Raw genomic sequence first — 19,073 nt, 5'->3', positions numbered from 1 at the left:
AGAGAGGCCACGATTTGCTTCGTAGCCTGGCCTTTCTCATCAAATATGGCGGACGTTGCTAGTGCTGTATCTTTTGCCTCAAGCAAACGCTGTGAAACAGAGAGGAAGGTCAAAAAATCAAAAGCTAGGAAAAAGAAGAAGGTACCGAAGAAGCCAGTGGTGGAGATCAATTCAAGAAAAGACCGAAGAATTATAAATGAATACCATGCTTTGAACAAGAAAATCGACTCTCTACGGAGGAATACCTCAATTCAAATGAAAGATAGGTCAATTCAAATTGCGAATCTCGAAGCGAAGAAAGAAAAGCTTGGTGGTATAAATGCTTACCAAAAGGCATCGAAACTTGGAGAGGCTCGTCATGGGAGTTTTAACTCAGCAAAATGGATACTGAAGCAGATAAGAGATTTTGATGTTTGTAAAGTAAACTCTATCACAACTAAAGCCACAGAGGCAAAAATAAGGTTACTTGATGTTGGTGCTCTTGACAATAACTATAGAAAGCACCAAAAATGGATTCAGTGTACATCTATTGATTTAAATCCGCGGAGTGACGCTGTTGTGAAGGCAGATTTTCTTAAACTTGAAGGCAACGAACTGTATGATGTTGTTGTCTTAAGTTTGGTGATCAACTTTGAAGGTGACGTACGTAGACGAGGGCAGATGCTTCGAAAATGTCAACAGCTCATAATGGACCAAGGATATCTGTTTATTGTTCTCCCTCTTCCTTGTTTGAACAATTCAAGATACTTAAATGACGATCTTTTTGTATCTATGATGGAAAGTCTTGGGTTTAAAGCATGTGCCCGCCATAAGAGCAGAAAATTGAGTTTCTTCATGTTCAGAAAAACTGGCCATGCTAAGGTCAAATCATTCCCAAAGAAGGTCTTACGGAAAGGTGGAAACCATAACAACTTTGCAATTATATTATGAAAGCTTAGGGGTTAACTTTAAACTTTGTTACAACATTCAAAATCCTAACTGTATCCTGAATGATGTCTGACAACATGTTTTTCAATATTTGTTTTCAAAAAGTATTCCCCTTTTCCCCTGAATTTTGCTTTTCCTGAATGCCTCTTAAATTACCTTAATAAACAATGTGAAAACTGAGGAAAATATCTTCTTTAATGGAAAAAAAATTACACCATATTGGGTTAGTTGGCATGAGTTATCCACAGTGAGAATTATAGGCAATGGTGGTTCTTTTCTTCTTGGCCAAATATTTATCTTTTTTAGACTATCTCAGCCACGGATGTTATCAGCCATCATATCAGCTGAATGAAGGGGGTTATTAACTAAATACTGTGTTAGTGGTTGAGACATTTAGTAAGACAAGACATTTGGAAGGAACTTTGTTTTACCTTTTTACACCCTAAAATCTGTATGCATATTCTCCATACTGTTCTCTATACATTTCCCATGGTGCTGACAAAGAGAATTTGTCTAACAGTCAAGAGCTTCTTTGGTTGCTGATCTGTTCCTTTATTCTTGTGACCCTCATGTTTGATTCAGGGGTGATATTGTAAGGAGAAATTAGATGTAAGTCACTGTTAGGGGTCAAGAGGTTAAATTGCCCTAGAAAGGTTATGGTCAGCCAGGTGCATAAACCATGTGCAAGTTTAGAAAGGGGAAAAAAAGCAAGCATCATTTCTTAATTTTTTTCCTAGAATTTTTTAAGTACTTTTTCTGTAACTCTGTACATTCCTACATTCTTGTTCCTAGGTTGTTGACGAAGGGTGATATTGAACTCTCCTAATATTTTCCAATCTCTCCTCTTTTACCAGTTCTTTAAATTACTGTAACCACCCTTTCAAACTTTCTTTCAATTGTTTTTGTTGTTTGATCTTTTTGTGACTTTAAATAAAACCAAAGAGATTTTCCTTTTTATGGTAATTTCATTCCCTCTAGCACAAGTAAAATAATATAAATGTATTAATATAGAATATATTGCTTATTTTATTTACATCAGGAATAAAACGTAATATACTGAAGAACCAACATACTAAATTGAGAACCAATTGATGGTCATAAAATTGTTTCTCTTGATGATTTTTTCAGCAATTTGACTGTCAATTTCAGTTGCCATCTGAAATTGTAGTGTCCAAAATTTTCTAGAAAATACAACCAAACCAATTGCTGAAACACTGTGAAACACGCTACCCTAGGTATGTATAACATATTTCAAAGATTTACAAAGGAGATCTCTAGAATTAAACTGCCCAGTAAGACTATCAAGATGTTGCTATTTTAAAATATTTAGTGTAAACCTGTTTTTTGTCTTTAATATTTAAATCTTTTTAAGTGTCTGCATGTTTTATTTCTCCTTGCTGTTTTCTAACTAAAAATTCTGAAGAATGAGTTAACAATAGACCATAATACCATTTTCCGAACTTTGAACTACAACAACCCCGTACAACAAGAAGAAAAGACCACCTTCTAGCAAAAATTTGGATTTTTTTTTTATCCAAATTCATTTCAAGCTCTTTCGTCTGTAAGCTCAACAGTTTCATCCATAGGACCTACAAACATTTAATGAAATTGGAAAGCAAAAGGCACTATTTCCAGTTTACTGTGCAATAAATATCAAAACCTTACTTCTGTCATATATTCACTGTCTAAAACCTGATTACTGCAGAACACTGGGTTCAATCTGGATCCGCGCACGCTTGCACACTGAGAATGATAATTACTCATTTATGAACATCTCATATGAGTGTATGCCATTGTGCTATGGGGTTTCGAGGTGAAGCGATCATATCATTCCAGTGAGACAGCCCTTGACCAGTCGAGTACATGTATGGTCCTACAACTGCTCGGCCAATCAGCTTCTTGGATCCTCCAAGCCTCGGTACAGTGTAAACTGATAACATGAAGCTCACGCGATCGAGGCAAGACGGGAGAATGGAGAATACAAAAGCTTCGTTGTAAACCGGAAATACTGTCCTCTTCTTAACAATTGTTTTCCGTTTTTTCAAAGGTTTTCCTCCCATTATCATGGACACTTTGACATATGGATCTGAAAATTGATATCATTTCTCATCAGAGTGCCGTTTTTCGCACAGACAACCGACAGTTTTGAAGCTTCGTTCGCTCGAACGCCAAACGACAGGAGTCGAGCGAACGTAGCTCCCACACGATTCACAATGAAGCTCTGAAACTGTTAACAAAATAATGCAAATACTCTCAGACTATTGTATTGTCGGCTTGCAAAGAGACATCAAAAGTTGCATGATTGAATTTTGGATCAATGTCCGTATCTGAGAAACTGCACACCTACCCCTCCCCCTCACCCAACAACAGTCAACTGATAACAACTCAGGGTTAATATTGGGCTAGGGGAGCGGTAGGTGCACCTTAACTTCGCTACTGGTACCAATCCGAGTTTGAAAATATTTGCCCATTTTGTGTATAAGAGCGTAATTTCACATTTTTCTGTTGCATCTTGTGATAGAAGTCATCATCAGAGTCAAGTGAGGAGTTTCTGAAGGCAGCATTGCTCGTTAGATAACAAATTTACTCAAACGAATATGGAAGCTATCCTCGCAGTTATGCATCAGTATCGCAAAGGTCATAGGTGCAAATCCATACGAGCCTGAATTTTTTTCAGGCCTTTTTTTATTGTTACTTGATTAGTGTTCATTCGTTTCTTCAACCGCAGTTCGCATATATTATTCTCATACATTTACAGTCATTTATTCACCTCTAGGGTCTATTTGGAAGCAATATAACGACCAGCTCCCAGTTGGCTTACTAGCTTAGTTGGTAGAGCGCTGCACCATTATTGCATTGGTTCAAATCCCGTACGTTCATGGCTCATAGCTGCGAGGATCGCTTCCATATTCAATCCTTCAACCGCAGTTCACACATATGATTTTCATTTATTTACAGTCATATATTTGCTCAAATTTGATGCATGCGTGAAGATATTAGAGGAAGAAATTAAAGAAAGCTTTGATTGCCAGCTGGTTTTCGCCCACATTTTCGGATCTTCGTCACAGAACTTACCCAAATCTGTGTCTTCTCCGTTCAATTTTAATTCTTTAGCTTTGAGGACAGCTACTGTAAGTCTACATGAGGTAGGTAGATACTGCAGAGAAAACAGTAGTTCTCCTTTATCTACTCCACTCTGTAAGAGAAACAAAAAGTACGAAATGAATTCTCACACCATAAGCAAACTAGATTTTAATCTATGGGAAGTGTTTATTATTCGTCAGGAACTGATAATAGTTGACCGAGAGGTTTTTTATCTCAGAAATGACTTTCCCTGAAAAATGCGCTGAATGACTGCATTGCGCTATGCATGCACAATTTATTTTTATTCTTTCACGAGATGTAATTTCTTCATTAACGTAGGGTGAAATGCCAGATTAGTCGAGGAACAAATGTTTGAAGCGCACTACACCCTCTGTTCACGAAATGATTGAAAATGAAACCGATAACCAACGTATTAACCCTTTAACCCATAAGAGAATCTTGCTCTGAATTTTCCCTTACAGTATAACCCTTCAATCATATGTTTAGGTCATGGATTAAAGTAAATGATCACCAATTTAAGAAACTCTTGATTGTGACACAAATTCTCCTTGTCAACATCTTAGGAAATGTATAGAGAACAGTATGAAGAATATGCATTCTAATGTTAGGATGAAAAAGGCTAACAATGTCAAGTACCTTACCCACACCTCCCTTGGCAATTTCAAAAACACGAGCGAGACCTAGGCGCGAGGTTAGACTATGAATCGTAAAATTCGTATTTCTTTCTTTTCTCAGAGGTAAAAAAACTTGTTCAAACTAAAATGGTTCTTATTTTGCTAAAAACTGGAAGATCTGAAGCGTTTGCCAAAGACGGTCAGAATTCCAAATTGATACTTCTTTGTTATAATCATCACAGGTGGAAAAATCGTCATCTATGGGCCAATCAATTTGAAGCTTAGACATCCCCCCACTGGCATTTGGGGAATTTCAACCTTGCCCGGGAGTGCCAAGTCTTTCCAGCGGAACATGCGTGTTTTATATTTTGATAAGAAAGTGTTTAAAGATAAATAGCTTACTTTCGCGAGCGTATGGCTCAGAAGAAAAGGTCTATATGGTCTAGGCTTTAAAGCTTGCATAGTCAAATCAATTGCTGGTGAAGTAATTGAGTATAAATTCTATTTCACTGATCTTTACTTTCAAAAAAAAAAAAATTGATCGTCAAATCTGGCACTTGGGTGGGGCGTAAGAACACAATTTGGGCCCAAGGGGCGGGAAGATGAATGAACCAATCTTCAAAAGTTCAGATGCCCCGGGGGTGGGGGTGGTACCTTAGATGAGGATTTTGAAACTTAAAATTAGTCGACGCATTATGAGCTCAGTCGGTTCGGTGTCAGCATTCACAAACCTTTAGATCCTCATTGTTGATATCAACCCAGATCTCTCCTGTCCCTTGTACTGAGTTCAAATCATTCACATCTCTTAAAGGATATCTCACGTGACCGATAACCTGCTGACGGGAAAATCGATCGAATTCACAGACTGTAAATTCAAGAGTTCTGTTTGGTAGATCTACCGGTGAAACCATAAAAACAAAGTCTTCATGGAACTGTGGATTGGATGTTCTGCGCAGCACTCTTGACTGAGCTTTTCGCTTTTTGTCTGGAAGAAGAAATATCTTTACGTATGGTGTAACCGTGACGTTTTCTCCGATTGGTGTTAAACGAGTGGCTCGAATGAGACAGACTTTGAGCTCCTCGCTGAATTTGTCGTAAGATAGAGAGAAACAGAGTCTAGCTGAGCCTTGGAATGGCGATCCTTCCCCTGTCACTTCTTCTCTGAAAACAAGAAAAATCAATAACGAAAGGCTTACAGGAGGTTGATATAAAATGTAAGAAATAACATGATACCATGAAATAACTAATGCGATAACAAATGTAGAGGATATTACACGGTGACGAGAAGATATGAATTTAATGTTTGAGTGGCAAGAACAATATCTCACGAGTGAGCGCAGCGACCTGGTGAAATATTGTTCTAGCCACGGGAACATAAAATTCATATCTAGAGCTAACGAGTGATCACTGTTTCCATTTATTATGGACAATAAATATACATGGTAAAGATTGAAAAGCTGGCTTTAACACAAATACAGGGTATTAATACAAACTAAAGGCCTGCTGCCCAAAGGCGGGAATCGTGACGTCATCGCTCGATATGACCACTCGTTTCAAATACAAGAAATACGCCACTCAGTTCCCGGATGTGGGGGTCGAATTGATTCTGCAAGTGTTTTAGTTCACGGTAAAACACTCCAGTCCATTTAATAAGATATGATATGACACACGATGATACAATACGACACCACACTTTATCTCGCTGATTAAAATTGTGCTTCCGATACACACATAAAAATATTTTAAAAAGGCAGTACCTCTAATTTTTAGTTCAAGGATCATTATATGACAACAAAGGGGACACAATCCGTGGCAATGTACAGCATCAGGTGACATTGCGTCACGCGACTTGATTGTAATATGACATTACACAGGAAACTTATCGTGACACGGCTTGTGCACAACTTGGCAAAATGACGTGACACGTTTTGCCCAAATGAATAGGTCCGAGACACAGGCTGATATTGACCTTAAAGACTTTGATAATTCTGGATATCACGAGAACCACTTGAGTTAATATCGTCGACTGTTACAGAGAATGTTTTTTTCATAATGGTCTGCAATTATTACCTGTAAATCTCAGGATCTAGGAATGGTTCAAACTCGTCATTTTCTTTCTGTGGATATCGTGACTGCGTGGGAATGAGGATCGGTTCGATTTTAGGCTGTGGGATTTTAAAAGACACGCGTGATATTGTTCTCTCGGGCAGGTTGTTGTTTTCATTAGGGCAACTTTTACACCGGACACGCGATCGCCACACAAGAAGAACCACGAGCATGCTAAACAGCAACCCACCGCAAACAGCTGCGACAATGAAAGCTGTGAAGAAAAAATATATGACAAAGATTAAAATTTGTCGGCAGCTTTAATTAATACCCGTGACTAATATAATCGACAGGCGGATCCGGCCTCCAAAATTACACTTTTTCCCTAAAAGCACATATATATTTTTATATCATATCCAGTGAGAGAATGAGGCATTGCCAAAATGTATTTAGGTTGCTCAAAAGGGTTTCATTTCTTCTGACACCGATTTTTTTTTTATGTATTTGAGCTATCCCAGTCATTCTATATTTCCCTTTTTTCTCTTCCCCTTCTTTCTTTATCATTACATAAGAATTTGTGATAAACGTTTCTAAGTGAAATATACTATAGCAACATCAAACGTTCTCAAAAAATTCTCGAATCAGCAAAAAAAAGTTTGTCTTGAAGTCAAGTTAAAAAAATTAAAAAAAAAGTTAAGATGCAGGGTATTTTTTAATCATCCTACAATGCAGGTGTTTCTAATAAAAAAGTGGATACGTTTCTGAAAGGATTTAGTGTTACTCTGGTGACTTTACCGAAGAGTCACGGTTATATTGTTCCGTAAAAAATGAAATATAAAAAGAAAAGTGTCGTGAATGATGATGAAACTACATCGAGCCTCCTTGGATACGTCCTGGCATAGCAACAACGTGAGATAACTATCTTACTTTTAACCTGCAGTTTTGCCTACATTTTACCAAACGTTTCTCCTACTCCCGTGTAGACCCCTCTCTGAAATGGCGACCAGAATTTAAGAATTATGTTTGCAAAAACAGAATTAATGCTTCTTACAACAAAAGAGAGTATTTTTCAGTACTGGTAGTTTCAAGTAAGTGCTTCTCAGTTATCCAAGTTATAACGATTTGATATTTAAATACAGCATAAAACCCCAGCGATGCAAATGGTTGTGATTTTGTCCAAGGCCAGGAAAGCTGTGACAACTAAAGCGTGACGATGACTGAAATCAAGAGGGGAAACCTAGTTTTGCGCATGTGTAACTCAGTTTAGGGAAACCCGGTTATAAAGGACACTTGCCATGTCTCGTTGATTTTGATGACCGTATTAATCAGCTTCCTTTGCAAAGCTCTTACGTGCCAACAACAAGAGAGCATTCAAAACATTACTCAGTTTTCCCTATTTAGATTGTTCTCAAAGCTTTCTAAACATGTTAAGCTAAAGAGGAGATCTGGCGCCGTCTAAGACGGTAAACACTTCGAGGCACTCGCGAAATGTTGGACAAGTAAACTGATTTTATTTTGTTTGATAGATGTTTTCTTGGGAGGTCTCCGTCATGACTAAAGAATCACTGGAAGAAATGACAATCAGAGGTTCTTAACGATACCAGGCTCATGCAATATTGCATCAGGTGAATCGATATTTCGATCATCTGGATGAAAAATGAAATCAAGCAGAAAGGCCATTTAAGAGTTCGAGGAACCTGCTAGAAATGCCGAGCTAAAAATAAAAAAAAATAACCAGCCATATCAAAACCAATTAGAAGAGTACCACAAATTTGTTGTCTTCTCAAAATTCTTGATGTGTGAGATAAAAAATGAGGAAGACACAGACGTACATATTCTTAACTGACAAAATGAGGAAACTTTATAAAAGGAAAATTGTAAAAATGTTACAAGGTTTTCCATTATAAGGTTTATTTTTCTACATTTTCGTTACATAGTGAGGAGATCAGAGGAAATTCTTTCGCTCCATTAGACAAGAGTTGAATATCAACTGGCGTCAAGGCGTCCCCAGACTTTTACTCGTTTCAGAAATAGAGAAAAGAGGGTATATCTTCGTCACCCAAATAACGACAGATACTTTTTCCCAAGCATAGTCCCGTACGGACGCTAAGGGTTATGTAAGACTAAAAATAGTTTCGAAAAATATTAGTTTGATTATTGGTTTAGCTGTGATGTTCTTAATGATTTTATCAAGCCATTGTTTTATCTCGAGCAGCACCTTAATGCTGCTCATACAGAGTCAGACGCAAAGATGTTAGGCCGCGCTTTCCGTTTCGCTTCTCATTAAAGAAATTATCTGCGCTTATTATCATGTACCCCTATCTTTCAGTCATTCAAATAATGAAATTTAGGCTATCTTTTAAACGTGATGCTTCCACATTAAGGTTTTCAGTTCCATCAATATCGGAAACACTGTTCGAAGTACTTTTAGCACCTTCAGAAGAATTGAACCCGCTATAAAATGCTGTTATTCTCTGTTCACCGGATATAAGAACAAAATTAAGTCGTGTAAGGGATTTGTCTTTTTTCTTTCGCTTTGATGATAAGTGATTTTAAGTTTAATATTAGAATATTGGACATTTCTGAGCCTTGATATTAGCTAGACCATTTCCCCGACGAAAATCAAAGCAAAAAAAAAACATACAGAAGAGATTGTTCTCTTGCAGATTCGGACTCTAACACTTAAATCGTGACAGTACTTGTAAGAAAACGAAACAAAACAAAAAAATCACGGAAACGTTAACGAGGTCTAGGATCAATTTTTCAAGTGAGACATAAAAATAACTCGTTAGATTCTGGTTGATTTTATTTATCGGTGTTAACTTCTTACGAAAAACAGAAATAGAATTTATTTATTCCACTTCTAGATCGCGAACGTCTATAGACATCCGTACTTCCTTAAAAATTCCGAATTTTTGTTGAGTATTGTTCTTCAAACTCCCGCCATTTCTACCGACTCCATTTACGTAAATAAGCTCTCAAAATTCACCCATCAGAAGCTAAAAATATTCGGTTTTTTTCTTTTCATTTCGACTATCACGTTCTCGTTTCGAACTTAACTTTGTTTCCCGAACGCTCAACTTAACAATAATTGATTTGAGTTTTCTATTTGCTATCGCTTACCCCATTGTAAATGGAACGTCGAGTTTTCGGCGTCAACTGTCGCAACAGAACTTTTTGATGGCGGGAAGTTGTCAGCAATTCTCATAGTGCTGGTTTCTAAACAGAAAAGAAGAAACATTTTAAATAACAGTCTTTGAAAAGAATTATCATTCTGCGTTCGACAAGGTTAACTCTCCCTGTATGACGGCAAAACAGCGAAAACTATGATTTGTGGCTATTCATTACTGTTTTCATTCTCAAGGTTTTTGCGGTTAGCGACGGAAAAATACCTCTTTCACTTCTAAGTCATATCGCTAAATAAGCGAGTTTAAGAAGAGTACAGGGCAGCTACGATCTTTGAACTATCAGGGAACTTGTGCAAACTGAATGCTCCGAGACATCTCTGTGAGAGAGGATTTCTACTCGATATTTACTCAAAAACTTACCATGGAAATTCTTCAGTCTGTTATTGGCTCAAAAATCATCCACAAAACGTCCAGTCTGGCTGTCTCTCCCATAACAGTGGTGTAGAAACCGTTTGCTTTAACAGCAAAACCGTGAAATTTCCGGAAAAATCTACCAAGCGAAACGATTAATTGCTTTCTTGAAAAGATTTCTATTCCAACACTCTGACCACTTGATCTGATGTTCATAAAGAATTATTTTGAAGTTTAAAAGAATGTACGTCACTATTAAGAGATGAATATAGCTTGAGCAGGCTCATATCACAACTCGCGTAATGCAAGCAGACGAACAGGGACCATATAATTATGGAATGAAAAAAATACGTATCGTGGTAATGTGGTGGTTTCAACGCGGGGTTGGTGGCGAAAATGAAAGATACCGTTTGTTGGAATCTGCTGTTGCTTTTCCGGCCCAAATATTAGTTATGGTAGAACTCGCGTGATTTAGGTGGTATAGTGACGTTCAGATAATATCAAAGTCTAGTTTTGTCTAAATTTTCAAGTAAAAAAAGGAAACAGTTTCGACTCGACTTTTCCCCATTTTGTTTTCCTCGCTTTAAGAGAAGCCTGTGACCCAACGCAATGGCAGTTTCTCACAGGTTCGAGAGAAACCGAAAAATCTGCTGGAGAGAATTAAAACCACGAAATTGTTAAGACACGCGAACTTTCAAGTTTCAAATTGATTTTTTCATTCGTTTGCGGAAATGCGGGGTTCGAGTGGTCAAAGTTTAAAGTGACAACCTCAAAACTAATTACAGATTTAACGTAATTTTTTTAAGCCAATTTAAGACCTCCCGATAGAAAAAATCCTCAAAGTTATCACACGAAAACAAAAGGTTTTTTTCCTATCCAAGTCAACCTTAATTACGTTGAGTTGTTAATCGTGAAATTGAGGGATGACTGATTTGTACTGAAACGCAACAAAGGTTTCACGGCTAATTCAGCTCAAATAGAAATAATATTTCTTGATATCAATTGAGAACGTTTAGAGAGCTGTTTACGTATACGTAATTGCTCAAAAGATTCTTTCAGATATTGCAGATTTGCGATTATGATAGTTGGCAAGCAACACTCGGCCGAAATTTCATGTTGTTAACAAATTTAAAAAAATAGATGCTGTTTTAACTCAACGAGTATTGTTGTAATTTGGGGGAATCGAATCATGGGGTGAATATTTTCCCGAAAATTACCACGCATCTTAAATGTTGGCTTTACAGAAAGAGCGATTAGAATATTTCCGCATGGGCGGCGAGAAGCAATATCGAAAACTGTAAGGGTGGAAGCAAATGTAGGATATGTACTGCAGAAAAATGATTCATTGGGCGTAACAGGATTATCCTGTTTTTTAAAAAAACAATGTCTTCAAGCGTTTTTTAAGTCTTAAGAGAACCAAACTACACATTTACTCTAGATTCTCAATTACACGGAGTCTCATGCAGTTTAAAGAGGGTCTGAATGGGGGGGTCAAAATGTCGGTTGTCGGTTAAAATTTCATTACTTTGTCGGTTGTCGGTTAAAATTTCATTACTTTGTCGGTTGTCGGTTAAGATTTTTGACCTTTGTCGGTTGTCGGTAAATCTCAGTTAATAATTAAAAATACACGTTAATTATTCACATTTATTATGCAAGTTGCCCAGTTTTAGGACTTTAAACTCTAGACGAAGTGTAATACTTGTAATAATTCATTATTTGTTTTCACTTAAACCTCGTTAACGCTGTTTTTTAATTTAGCAACGTGCTCATCTACCCCACTTTTGTTTGCAAATCTAGTATACCGATAAAATTCACCAAAGCTTTTATTATAGATGTGAATTTGTTTCCTGTCGACTACGGGGCATCGAAGTAAATCAAGAGAGGTAAATTCTACAAAGAATGAAACACCCACTCTAGCCCCTGGGATACCTAATTTTAATTTGTAAGCTACGGAAGTCTTTTTTCCGAGACGTCCACAAAAACTCACTACACTTATTATTCAACGGCTCTCGTGGCTTTTCTGCGAGGTTTCTTTTTTTTCTCTTTTTTTTTGCCAAAAATTTGGTTGTCATACGTATCAATCTGCACCGTTAAATGGATTTTTTAACTGTTAGTACCTCTTACATGTCGAGACGCACAAATGCACGAACAGCCCTGCCGGATCGGGTAACACACGCTCTGTTGACAACCTCTGGATGTTCTTCAAAATCTGATTCCTCGTCATCCGAATCTGTCTCATACTCATCGATTTGTACTTCTCTGTGATCCTCAAACACCTCAGTAACATCCCCTTCGTCCACAAATTGTATGCTGACAACGCGTTGTGCATTTGCTGACGATACAGTGTTTTCTTCAGGATATCGAAGCCTCTCTTCAGACTCGTCGGTGTGGTGAACGGCGTAGACAGCTGGCGGCAAGGCCCCAGCCTTATCTTTTGTGGTCTCACTCCTAACCGTCCGTTGGCGTACTGGTCTGTAACTCTCTAGCCACTCTTTGATCTGTCCTTCCATACCTGGTGTTATGTCCTCACTTGGCAAAGGTGTCATCGTAGCTATAGCAGAAAGGGGCATGGCGGATTGAGGTACCGGATTGTAGGATTTGTCATGCGTGTAGTACTTTGCTGCCCATCTAAATGTGCGCTTCAGAGATTCCTTGCAAATTGTTCCAAAATCCTGGGCATATGTAATTACCGTAAATGTCTCGTGTTTAAGGTGCGAAACAGCGTGCAAATTTTCCACTACTGTTGTGAGCAACGTTTCGAGCAGCAGATCATCTACAAATTGGGGGTTAATGTCCATCACGTTCTTGTATAGCCTTTCTATGCAAAGACACAGATACTTGCGTCTTCTGTGATACAGTTCCCTGTGGACGATTGGTTGCAGACATCTCGCTCAACTTGTTGTTTTCTGTGTTTTCAGCCATGATTTGGGCTTTAAAAATAGCTCCACGGTTTCTTTTACCAACGCTACAAGAAGACGGCGCGAACATTGGTTGTCTTGGTTTATTTTTAAAAATACATTTTAGCTCGGCAAATTCTTTATTTTAGCACGCAAAATGCGCCACAATGCCCATCAAAGTGATAATAATACAGTTTTTAGCCGGAATTTAAAAGAAACTATCTTTACATAGCGAACGCACCAAGTGAGCGTTTTTCGTTGTATAAACAAGGCAGTGTTTATAAACAAGGAATACCGCAGAATTTCCAAAGTAGCGAAATTTATGACTTTTGAAAATCAGGTAAACGAACTACAAGTGCTAATTCAGCCCTACCATCCTGAAACTTTTGAAGGTCTCTTTGTTGCCTTTCGTTTCTCTCGATGTCACCTCCTTCAGTCATGATCCTCTTTGCCAGATTTTCATCTTCTTTTGCTTCTTCTCGTGATTTCCGTTTCCTTCTCACTTTTGACTCGTCACCTTTCTTCTCAGTGTCGTTCATTGACTTCTGCTTGCTTTTATCAGATGTAGCCGACGCCTTCAGCAACACTACTGGCTTTCCGGTCCAGTTTGTGACCTCTTGGATAATTTGTACTAAAATATTAAATACCGTGTGTTTTAAGTTTTCTCTTTAGTAGGCTTTTGAGAAACTTACCCAGTTCTTATCAGCAAATGCTCGTCAAGATGTATAAAACGTGCACATCGAGCGAAATCTCTCGTGCGTAGCTTCCCTCGAGGAGAGAATTGAATATTATTTGAACGTCTGGTTTTCAGAAACGAATAAATTTAAGGGCGTGTATAAATGAACGGGGTCTTAAATATGTTAAGCTACACTGTTGTTCATTCACCAATTAATCAGAAAGAAGCTTATAAACTGATTTACTCGCTACTTCTTTGTAGAGATTTTTCTTCTCAATTTTCGCATTCAAATGGACGGTGAAAAAGAAAAAAAAACATTCCGCTCCACAAAACAACAAACAAAAAACGGTGGAACTAGAGTTTAACCACGTTAATATTTGAGCTTAATATTTAACTATAGAACTAAAGTGATTCATCAAACTCCGCTGCACGCGTTCCACACTTACGTTGAGCTCACTGCTACTTTCATCCGATATTAAATTTGGAAGTTCAAGCTGCCATTGCCCTTCCGTCACAATTGCAAAATTTTCGCATTTGCCCGCAGGCGATTTCGCCAGGCGAAATAACTTAAACGAAAATCCGCCAATTCCATATTGATGTGCCTGCTCCTTTAGTCCTAAAAACTCCGCAAGATGTTTTTTTAGTTCAGATACTCCTCTATGAGCTTCTTTGTCTACTGGGACCCTGCTTCGATGACGTTCGATGGCGACTTCTTCACCTTTTCGAAAAAAACTCACGATGACTTTAGCAATCCCAGTCATGACCCGACCGCATGAACAAACAACGAGCAACAAAAAGACAACAGCAGGGCGTCTCGTCGGCTCGATTGTGATCTGCTGTTCTTGAAATGAGACAGCAGGGCGTCTTGTCAGCCCGATTACGAGCCGCTGTTCTAGAAATGAGCCCACGCTGCTCACCGAAAAGAAGGATCCCGTGGATTTAAAGTAATTTGAAGACAAGAAATTCTATAATTCGGCTAAATTTGGAATTAATGTGGTTACGTCGGGTGAAGAAGGATTTTCTGAGCTAGAAATCATCAAAATGCTCTTCTTTCTGAATACAAACATCCCTATCACGTCTGACCATGTCGGTTGTCGGTTGTCGGTTAGAATTTATTTGTCGCTAGTCGGTAATTTTTTCCCCGTTTCGTCGGTAGTCAGTAATTTTTTACGCCCTTTGTCGCTAGTCGGTTAACCCCATTCACACCCTCTTTAAATGATCAAAGAAGGAGTCCTACCACGATCTTGCGTCGTTTCATTAAAACTCGATTTTACATCGCCATATTTCATTGTCTACGTGTATGAAAAGAAAAGCAAGATGGTTATTTACTTGGGGAAACTTGGTGTCATATACCAGAAAAATGACAAATTCATGTTTGATAATGTAAAAATTGTTTGTCACTTCCCTTGGTCTGGTCACGCAATCCCTTCTCTCCCCGGCATTGCGTGACCATTACAAGGGAGCTGATGTTACAAGGTTTTCCATTATAAGGATTGAGAAGTTATAAGAGCCAAAATTTTGGTACTTAGAATATCTCAGAAGATATTCCACGTCGCCAAATCATCTATTATTCCACTTTGTTCGCAATGTTAGAAAACATACTCCTGAAGTAGCCAGTCAACCCCAAAATACCTCAAACATCGTTATTGTATTTCTGTGACGGACAACAGACCGAGTTTTCCTTGCTCCGTGACCTATTTTCTAGTCTCTTGTGATTGCTTAAAGATCTTCACCGCATAGACAAGGTCCATAAAATTGTGTTATGAGATTATAAAAAAGTTAATATTTAAAAACTGAAAATCTTCCAGACGAATTAAATTGATAACAGCTGTTTTCGTTGTAAATAGTGTGAATGAAATAACTGTCTGAATCGGTCGAAATGGTGATGCTTCTCAAGTACTCCTGAGTGATACAAAGAAAGCGTATATTTTCATGAAGCTTGAAATACGACATTGAAAGGACATTATGTGCTTTTATAAGCAGTGTAAAAAAAATGTAAATAATCAGAAATAGCGTTTAGATCTTTTTTTTTTATAAACATCTACCAATATATTCAACCCGACAGCAGTTGAAAGAGAGAATAATTACTTGATTTTAAAGCATTAAATCATTATTATCTCATCCTTGTTCAGTATTTACAGTCTCTCTCAATTAAAGTAATCACTAACTTTTGGAGAGAATGAGTGTTTTTCAATGTTACCAATCCAGTGAATGTGATGTGTTGCATATGTAACTCTCTCTTGGTAAATCCGGTTATGGTAGAGGAAAATACAAATACAAAGCACAGTGTGAATTCTGTTATTTTTAAATTCAATCATTTTGTATTTACTTTATCCGAGCAATGCATCTGTTTCTGAATCTCTGTTACTTGCAAAAGTTGTAGGAAGATAACCCAACTCCCGATCCATCGTGATTTGTTGTTTGTTTTCCGTGAGCAGTGTAATGCCATGACGTGGAGAGTTGTTTGTTGCTGATATCGAAACTTCGAGGTTAACCGTAATTTTAAATATATGATATCTGCAACTTTGCACTTCACTATAATACAAAGGATCTTGAACCGCTAATTATTTTGCTTTGATCTTAATATCGTGGGGAATCTCTTTTATCTGGAAAATCTCATCGTGAAAATTAAGAACGCGCCTGTAAGTCGGTGAGACCGCAATTGAGAAAACATAAGATGGCCATTCTATATAGAAGATAGATTTTGTTGGTTAAGTTGGTAATAATTGTTAAAAATTGTATTGGTAATACCCTTTCGGAGTGAAAAGGAAATGATAAGTTTTGAGCAGGAATTTAATTCGAGAGGCAAGTTAGCTCGATTGTTAGTCACCCTTTGGAAATTAAACCCTTGCTCCTCTCCGCACTGAAGGATCACATACTGGAAACGAGTGAGCGAAGGAAAAACGAAAGAACTGAACAAGAGAATGACTGGGCTAATGAACAGGAAAACAAACGTATAGACAAAAACAAAAAACAAAAACAAAAAAGGACGACTACGAGTAAACAAAAGTTTTTGGACACTGGCTATGAAATCGATTGAACATCTTTTTTGACGATTTACCTCTGGGCAACCGTTTTGAAAACTATAAACAAAAATAAAACAAAAACTTAAAACAAAAGACCTTAAAAGTTTCTGTTTATTTTACCCAAGCACGCTTTTCTTATATTTTTGAAAGAGGATAATTTTGATCGTGATATGTTTGTTGTCTGTTTTTCACTTCATCAACATGAAAAATATCTCCAAGGATAAACAAACTTTAGCAGAATTATCGGTATCTTTTGAGTTTTCAAATCAGTAATATATCACATTGCACTTGGTGTTAAAGCGATAACAATCTTTATTATTAGACCTTAATCCTAATATCAAAGGGACAATCATTTTAACAGGAAAATCCCATTGCGCCGAATATTTCATAATGCGACTTAGAGTCGGTTGCACAACTATTAGTAAGATATCAGCTCAAGGTAGGATTCATTTCGTCTGTCTGAGCAATTCCAGAAAGAGGATGACCTTAATTGTAATATATTTAACAACATTTTCGGCAGTTTTGATTTAGTTTATTTAGTGATCATGTTGCCGAAAATCATATGTAGCAGTACCCTTCTGCTGTTGATAACCAGTGTGAACTTTGAGGAGATATTGAAGTTGAGGAACAGGCCAGCAAACCTATGAATGATCCAAGGGAACAACTTGTGACTAATAAAACACTAAGCAAGGGAAAGAGAGAATAGACTGGCAAACGAATGAAAGATCAATAGAAACATCAGAAAACAACGAACTTTTAGAGCGTAGGAATCAACGAAGGAAAAGTTGCCAAGAATTAACGAGTAACTCAGCATAACGCAGAACGAATGAATTGAACGAATACTCGAACAAAAGTACGCCTGAATCGTATTAAATGAACGAAAGAATCAATTAATCAATGTATTTACTCGTGACGCTGAAAAGAAGAGTTTCTATCATAACTTTGTACACTATTAGCACTATTAATGATAATTATAGCCAAGCGTAGAGCTTCACATATCGTTGGGGAAACAATATATAACGAAGAGATTGATCCAAGATATGACAAATTTCGACCTCTTGTTTGATCATAAAAGGAATTTGGAATGCTGGTTTTTGAAGGGGGAGGAAAACCGGAGAACCTGAATAAAAACCCACGGAGTGAGGACGAGAACCAACTACAGACTCGACCCACATGGGACAGGTTTGGGAATCGAACCCGGACCACAGCTGGCTACAAATGGCAGGGCAACAAATTCCCTTATGAAACATTTTTTATCTATTTTATCAAAGAACTTGATTGTTTTTGTACCACTCTGATATTCCCTTTGGCGACATCTGTTCCAGTTTTTGAAACGTGAGACAAGTTCACTTTTGTGATGTATTTTTGCGTTAAAGTTTGTAAAACCGATTGCTTCCGCTGCCGTTGTCTTGTTCCATTTTTGTTTGCCTCATTGCCCAGTGGTTTGGAAATCTAAATGCTGGTGTAATTTGCAATTTTAATTATGAATTAAAAACACGTTTCTCTACAGTGGGGACTTTATACTTATATCGGCTTTTCCTCCGAGAACCTCGTATTTACTTTCACATTAAAAGCTGGTAAAAATAACCTAACAAAACTGTAAACATAGTTATCGATGTGCAACAGCTTTAATACATATAGCAAGATTCGTTAAATATTCAGGTGCTCTCTAATTCTAATTTTTATAACTGGTAAGGTAAAAGTATTTACGTTGACTCTTGAACGCTTTACAGTTACAGAACATCTGAATAGTAAATCACCATTCTTCATGATGGTAACAAAGCGTGCCGTTGAGTTCCAATAAATGTCGATTCTCTGAGAGCTTTGCATATAAATATCCACTTACTATAAAATAACATGCATACGTCGTTATTCTAAATTAATTCCTTAAATTGAAAGTGGTATATGTATCGCATCATGTAACCAGCATATTGGGTTGTATTGTTCCGTTAGTTTTTCAATAAGATTATCTCAGTACAAATTCCGGGTCGATGCGAACGCTACCGCTGAGGACTTTTCGGACATCTCTTTGCTTTATAAGGACGGCAAGGAATTTAAGATATCTTGACATATCATTCAACTCTTATGAATAAATTACCAGCTGGAGCACCAGGTGCATTCATCTCACCGTTGTCAGGCCCAAGGTAATTCTGATGGTCACCTGGTGAATCAGATGCCATTATTTGTTTGGATCGGGTAGCCCAAAATATCACTTATTGCTTTCTTTGTTTAGATCTTTTGTT

The 19,073-nt window shown here is 37.5% G+C and overlaps 4 protein-coding genes across 4 annotated transcripts; 1 reads left to right on the top strand and 3 right to left on the bottom strand.

Annotated features, from left to right (window-relative positions):
• The first annotated feature begins 18 nt into the window (after positions 1-18).
• Positions 19-1,999, top strand: LOC113665000 (uncharacterized). Its single transcript, XM_027180649.2, has one exon. It carries the CDS (start codon positions 46-48, stop codon positions 928-930), a length of 885 nt encoding a protein of 294 aa, XP_027036450.2. The 5' UTR covers positions 19-45; the 3' UTR covers positions 931-1,999.
• LOC113664972 (synaptotagmin-5) lies at positions 1,879-10,846 on the bottom strand. The gene is made up of 6 exons (XM_089201370.1): positions 10,241-10,846; positions 9,816-9,911; positions 6,717-6,966; positions 5,378-5,807; positions 4,003-4,123; positions 1,879-3,013 (listed from the first exon to the last, which is right to left on the bottom strand). The coding sequence occupies exons 2-6, from the start codon at positions 9,898-9,900 to the stop codon at positions 2,703-2,705; spliced, it is 1,197 nt and encodes a 398-aa protein (XP_089057496.1). The 5' UTR covers positions 9,901-9,911; positions 10,241-10,846; the 3' UTR covers positions 1,879-2,702.
• Positions 10,847-12,200: 1,354 nt separating this feature from the next.
• LOC149048673 (uncharacterized) lies at positions 12,201-13,029 on the bottom strand. Its single transcript, XM_089201376.1, has one exon. It carries the CDS (start codon positions 13,027-13,029, stop codon positions 12,352-12,354), a length of 678 nt encoding a protein of 225 aa, XP_089057502.1. The 3' UTR covers positions 12,201-12,351.
• A 75-nt stretch (positions 13,030-13,104) lies between these two features.
• On the bottom strand, positions 13,105-19,010 carry LOC149048672 (uncharacterized). The gene is made up of 3 exons (XM_089199522.1): positions 18,929-19,010; positions 13,502-13,759; positions 13,105-13,196 (listed from the first exon to the last, which is right to left on the bottom strand). The coding sequence occupies exons 1-3, from the start codon at positions 19,008-19,010 to the stop codon at positions 13,123-13,125; spliced, it is 414 nt and encodes a 137-aa protein (XP_089055648.1). The 3' UTR covers positions 13,105-13,122.
• Positions 19,011-19,073: the final 63 nt, after the last annotated feature.

The sequence above is a fragment of the Pocillopora damicornis genome, chromosome 3 (assembly GCF_964200805.1).
Source record: "Pocillopora damicornis chromosome 3, jaPocDami1.2, whole genome shotgun sequence".
NCBI lineage: Eukaryota > Metazoa > Cnidaria > Anthozoa > Scleractinia > Pocilloporidae > Pocillopora > Pocillopora damicornis.
This window is presented reverse-complemented; position numbering and strand designations above follow the sequence as displayed.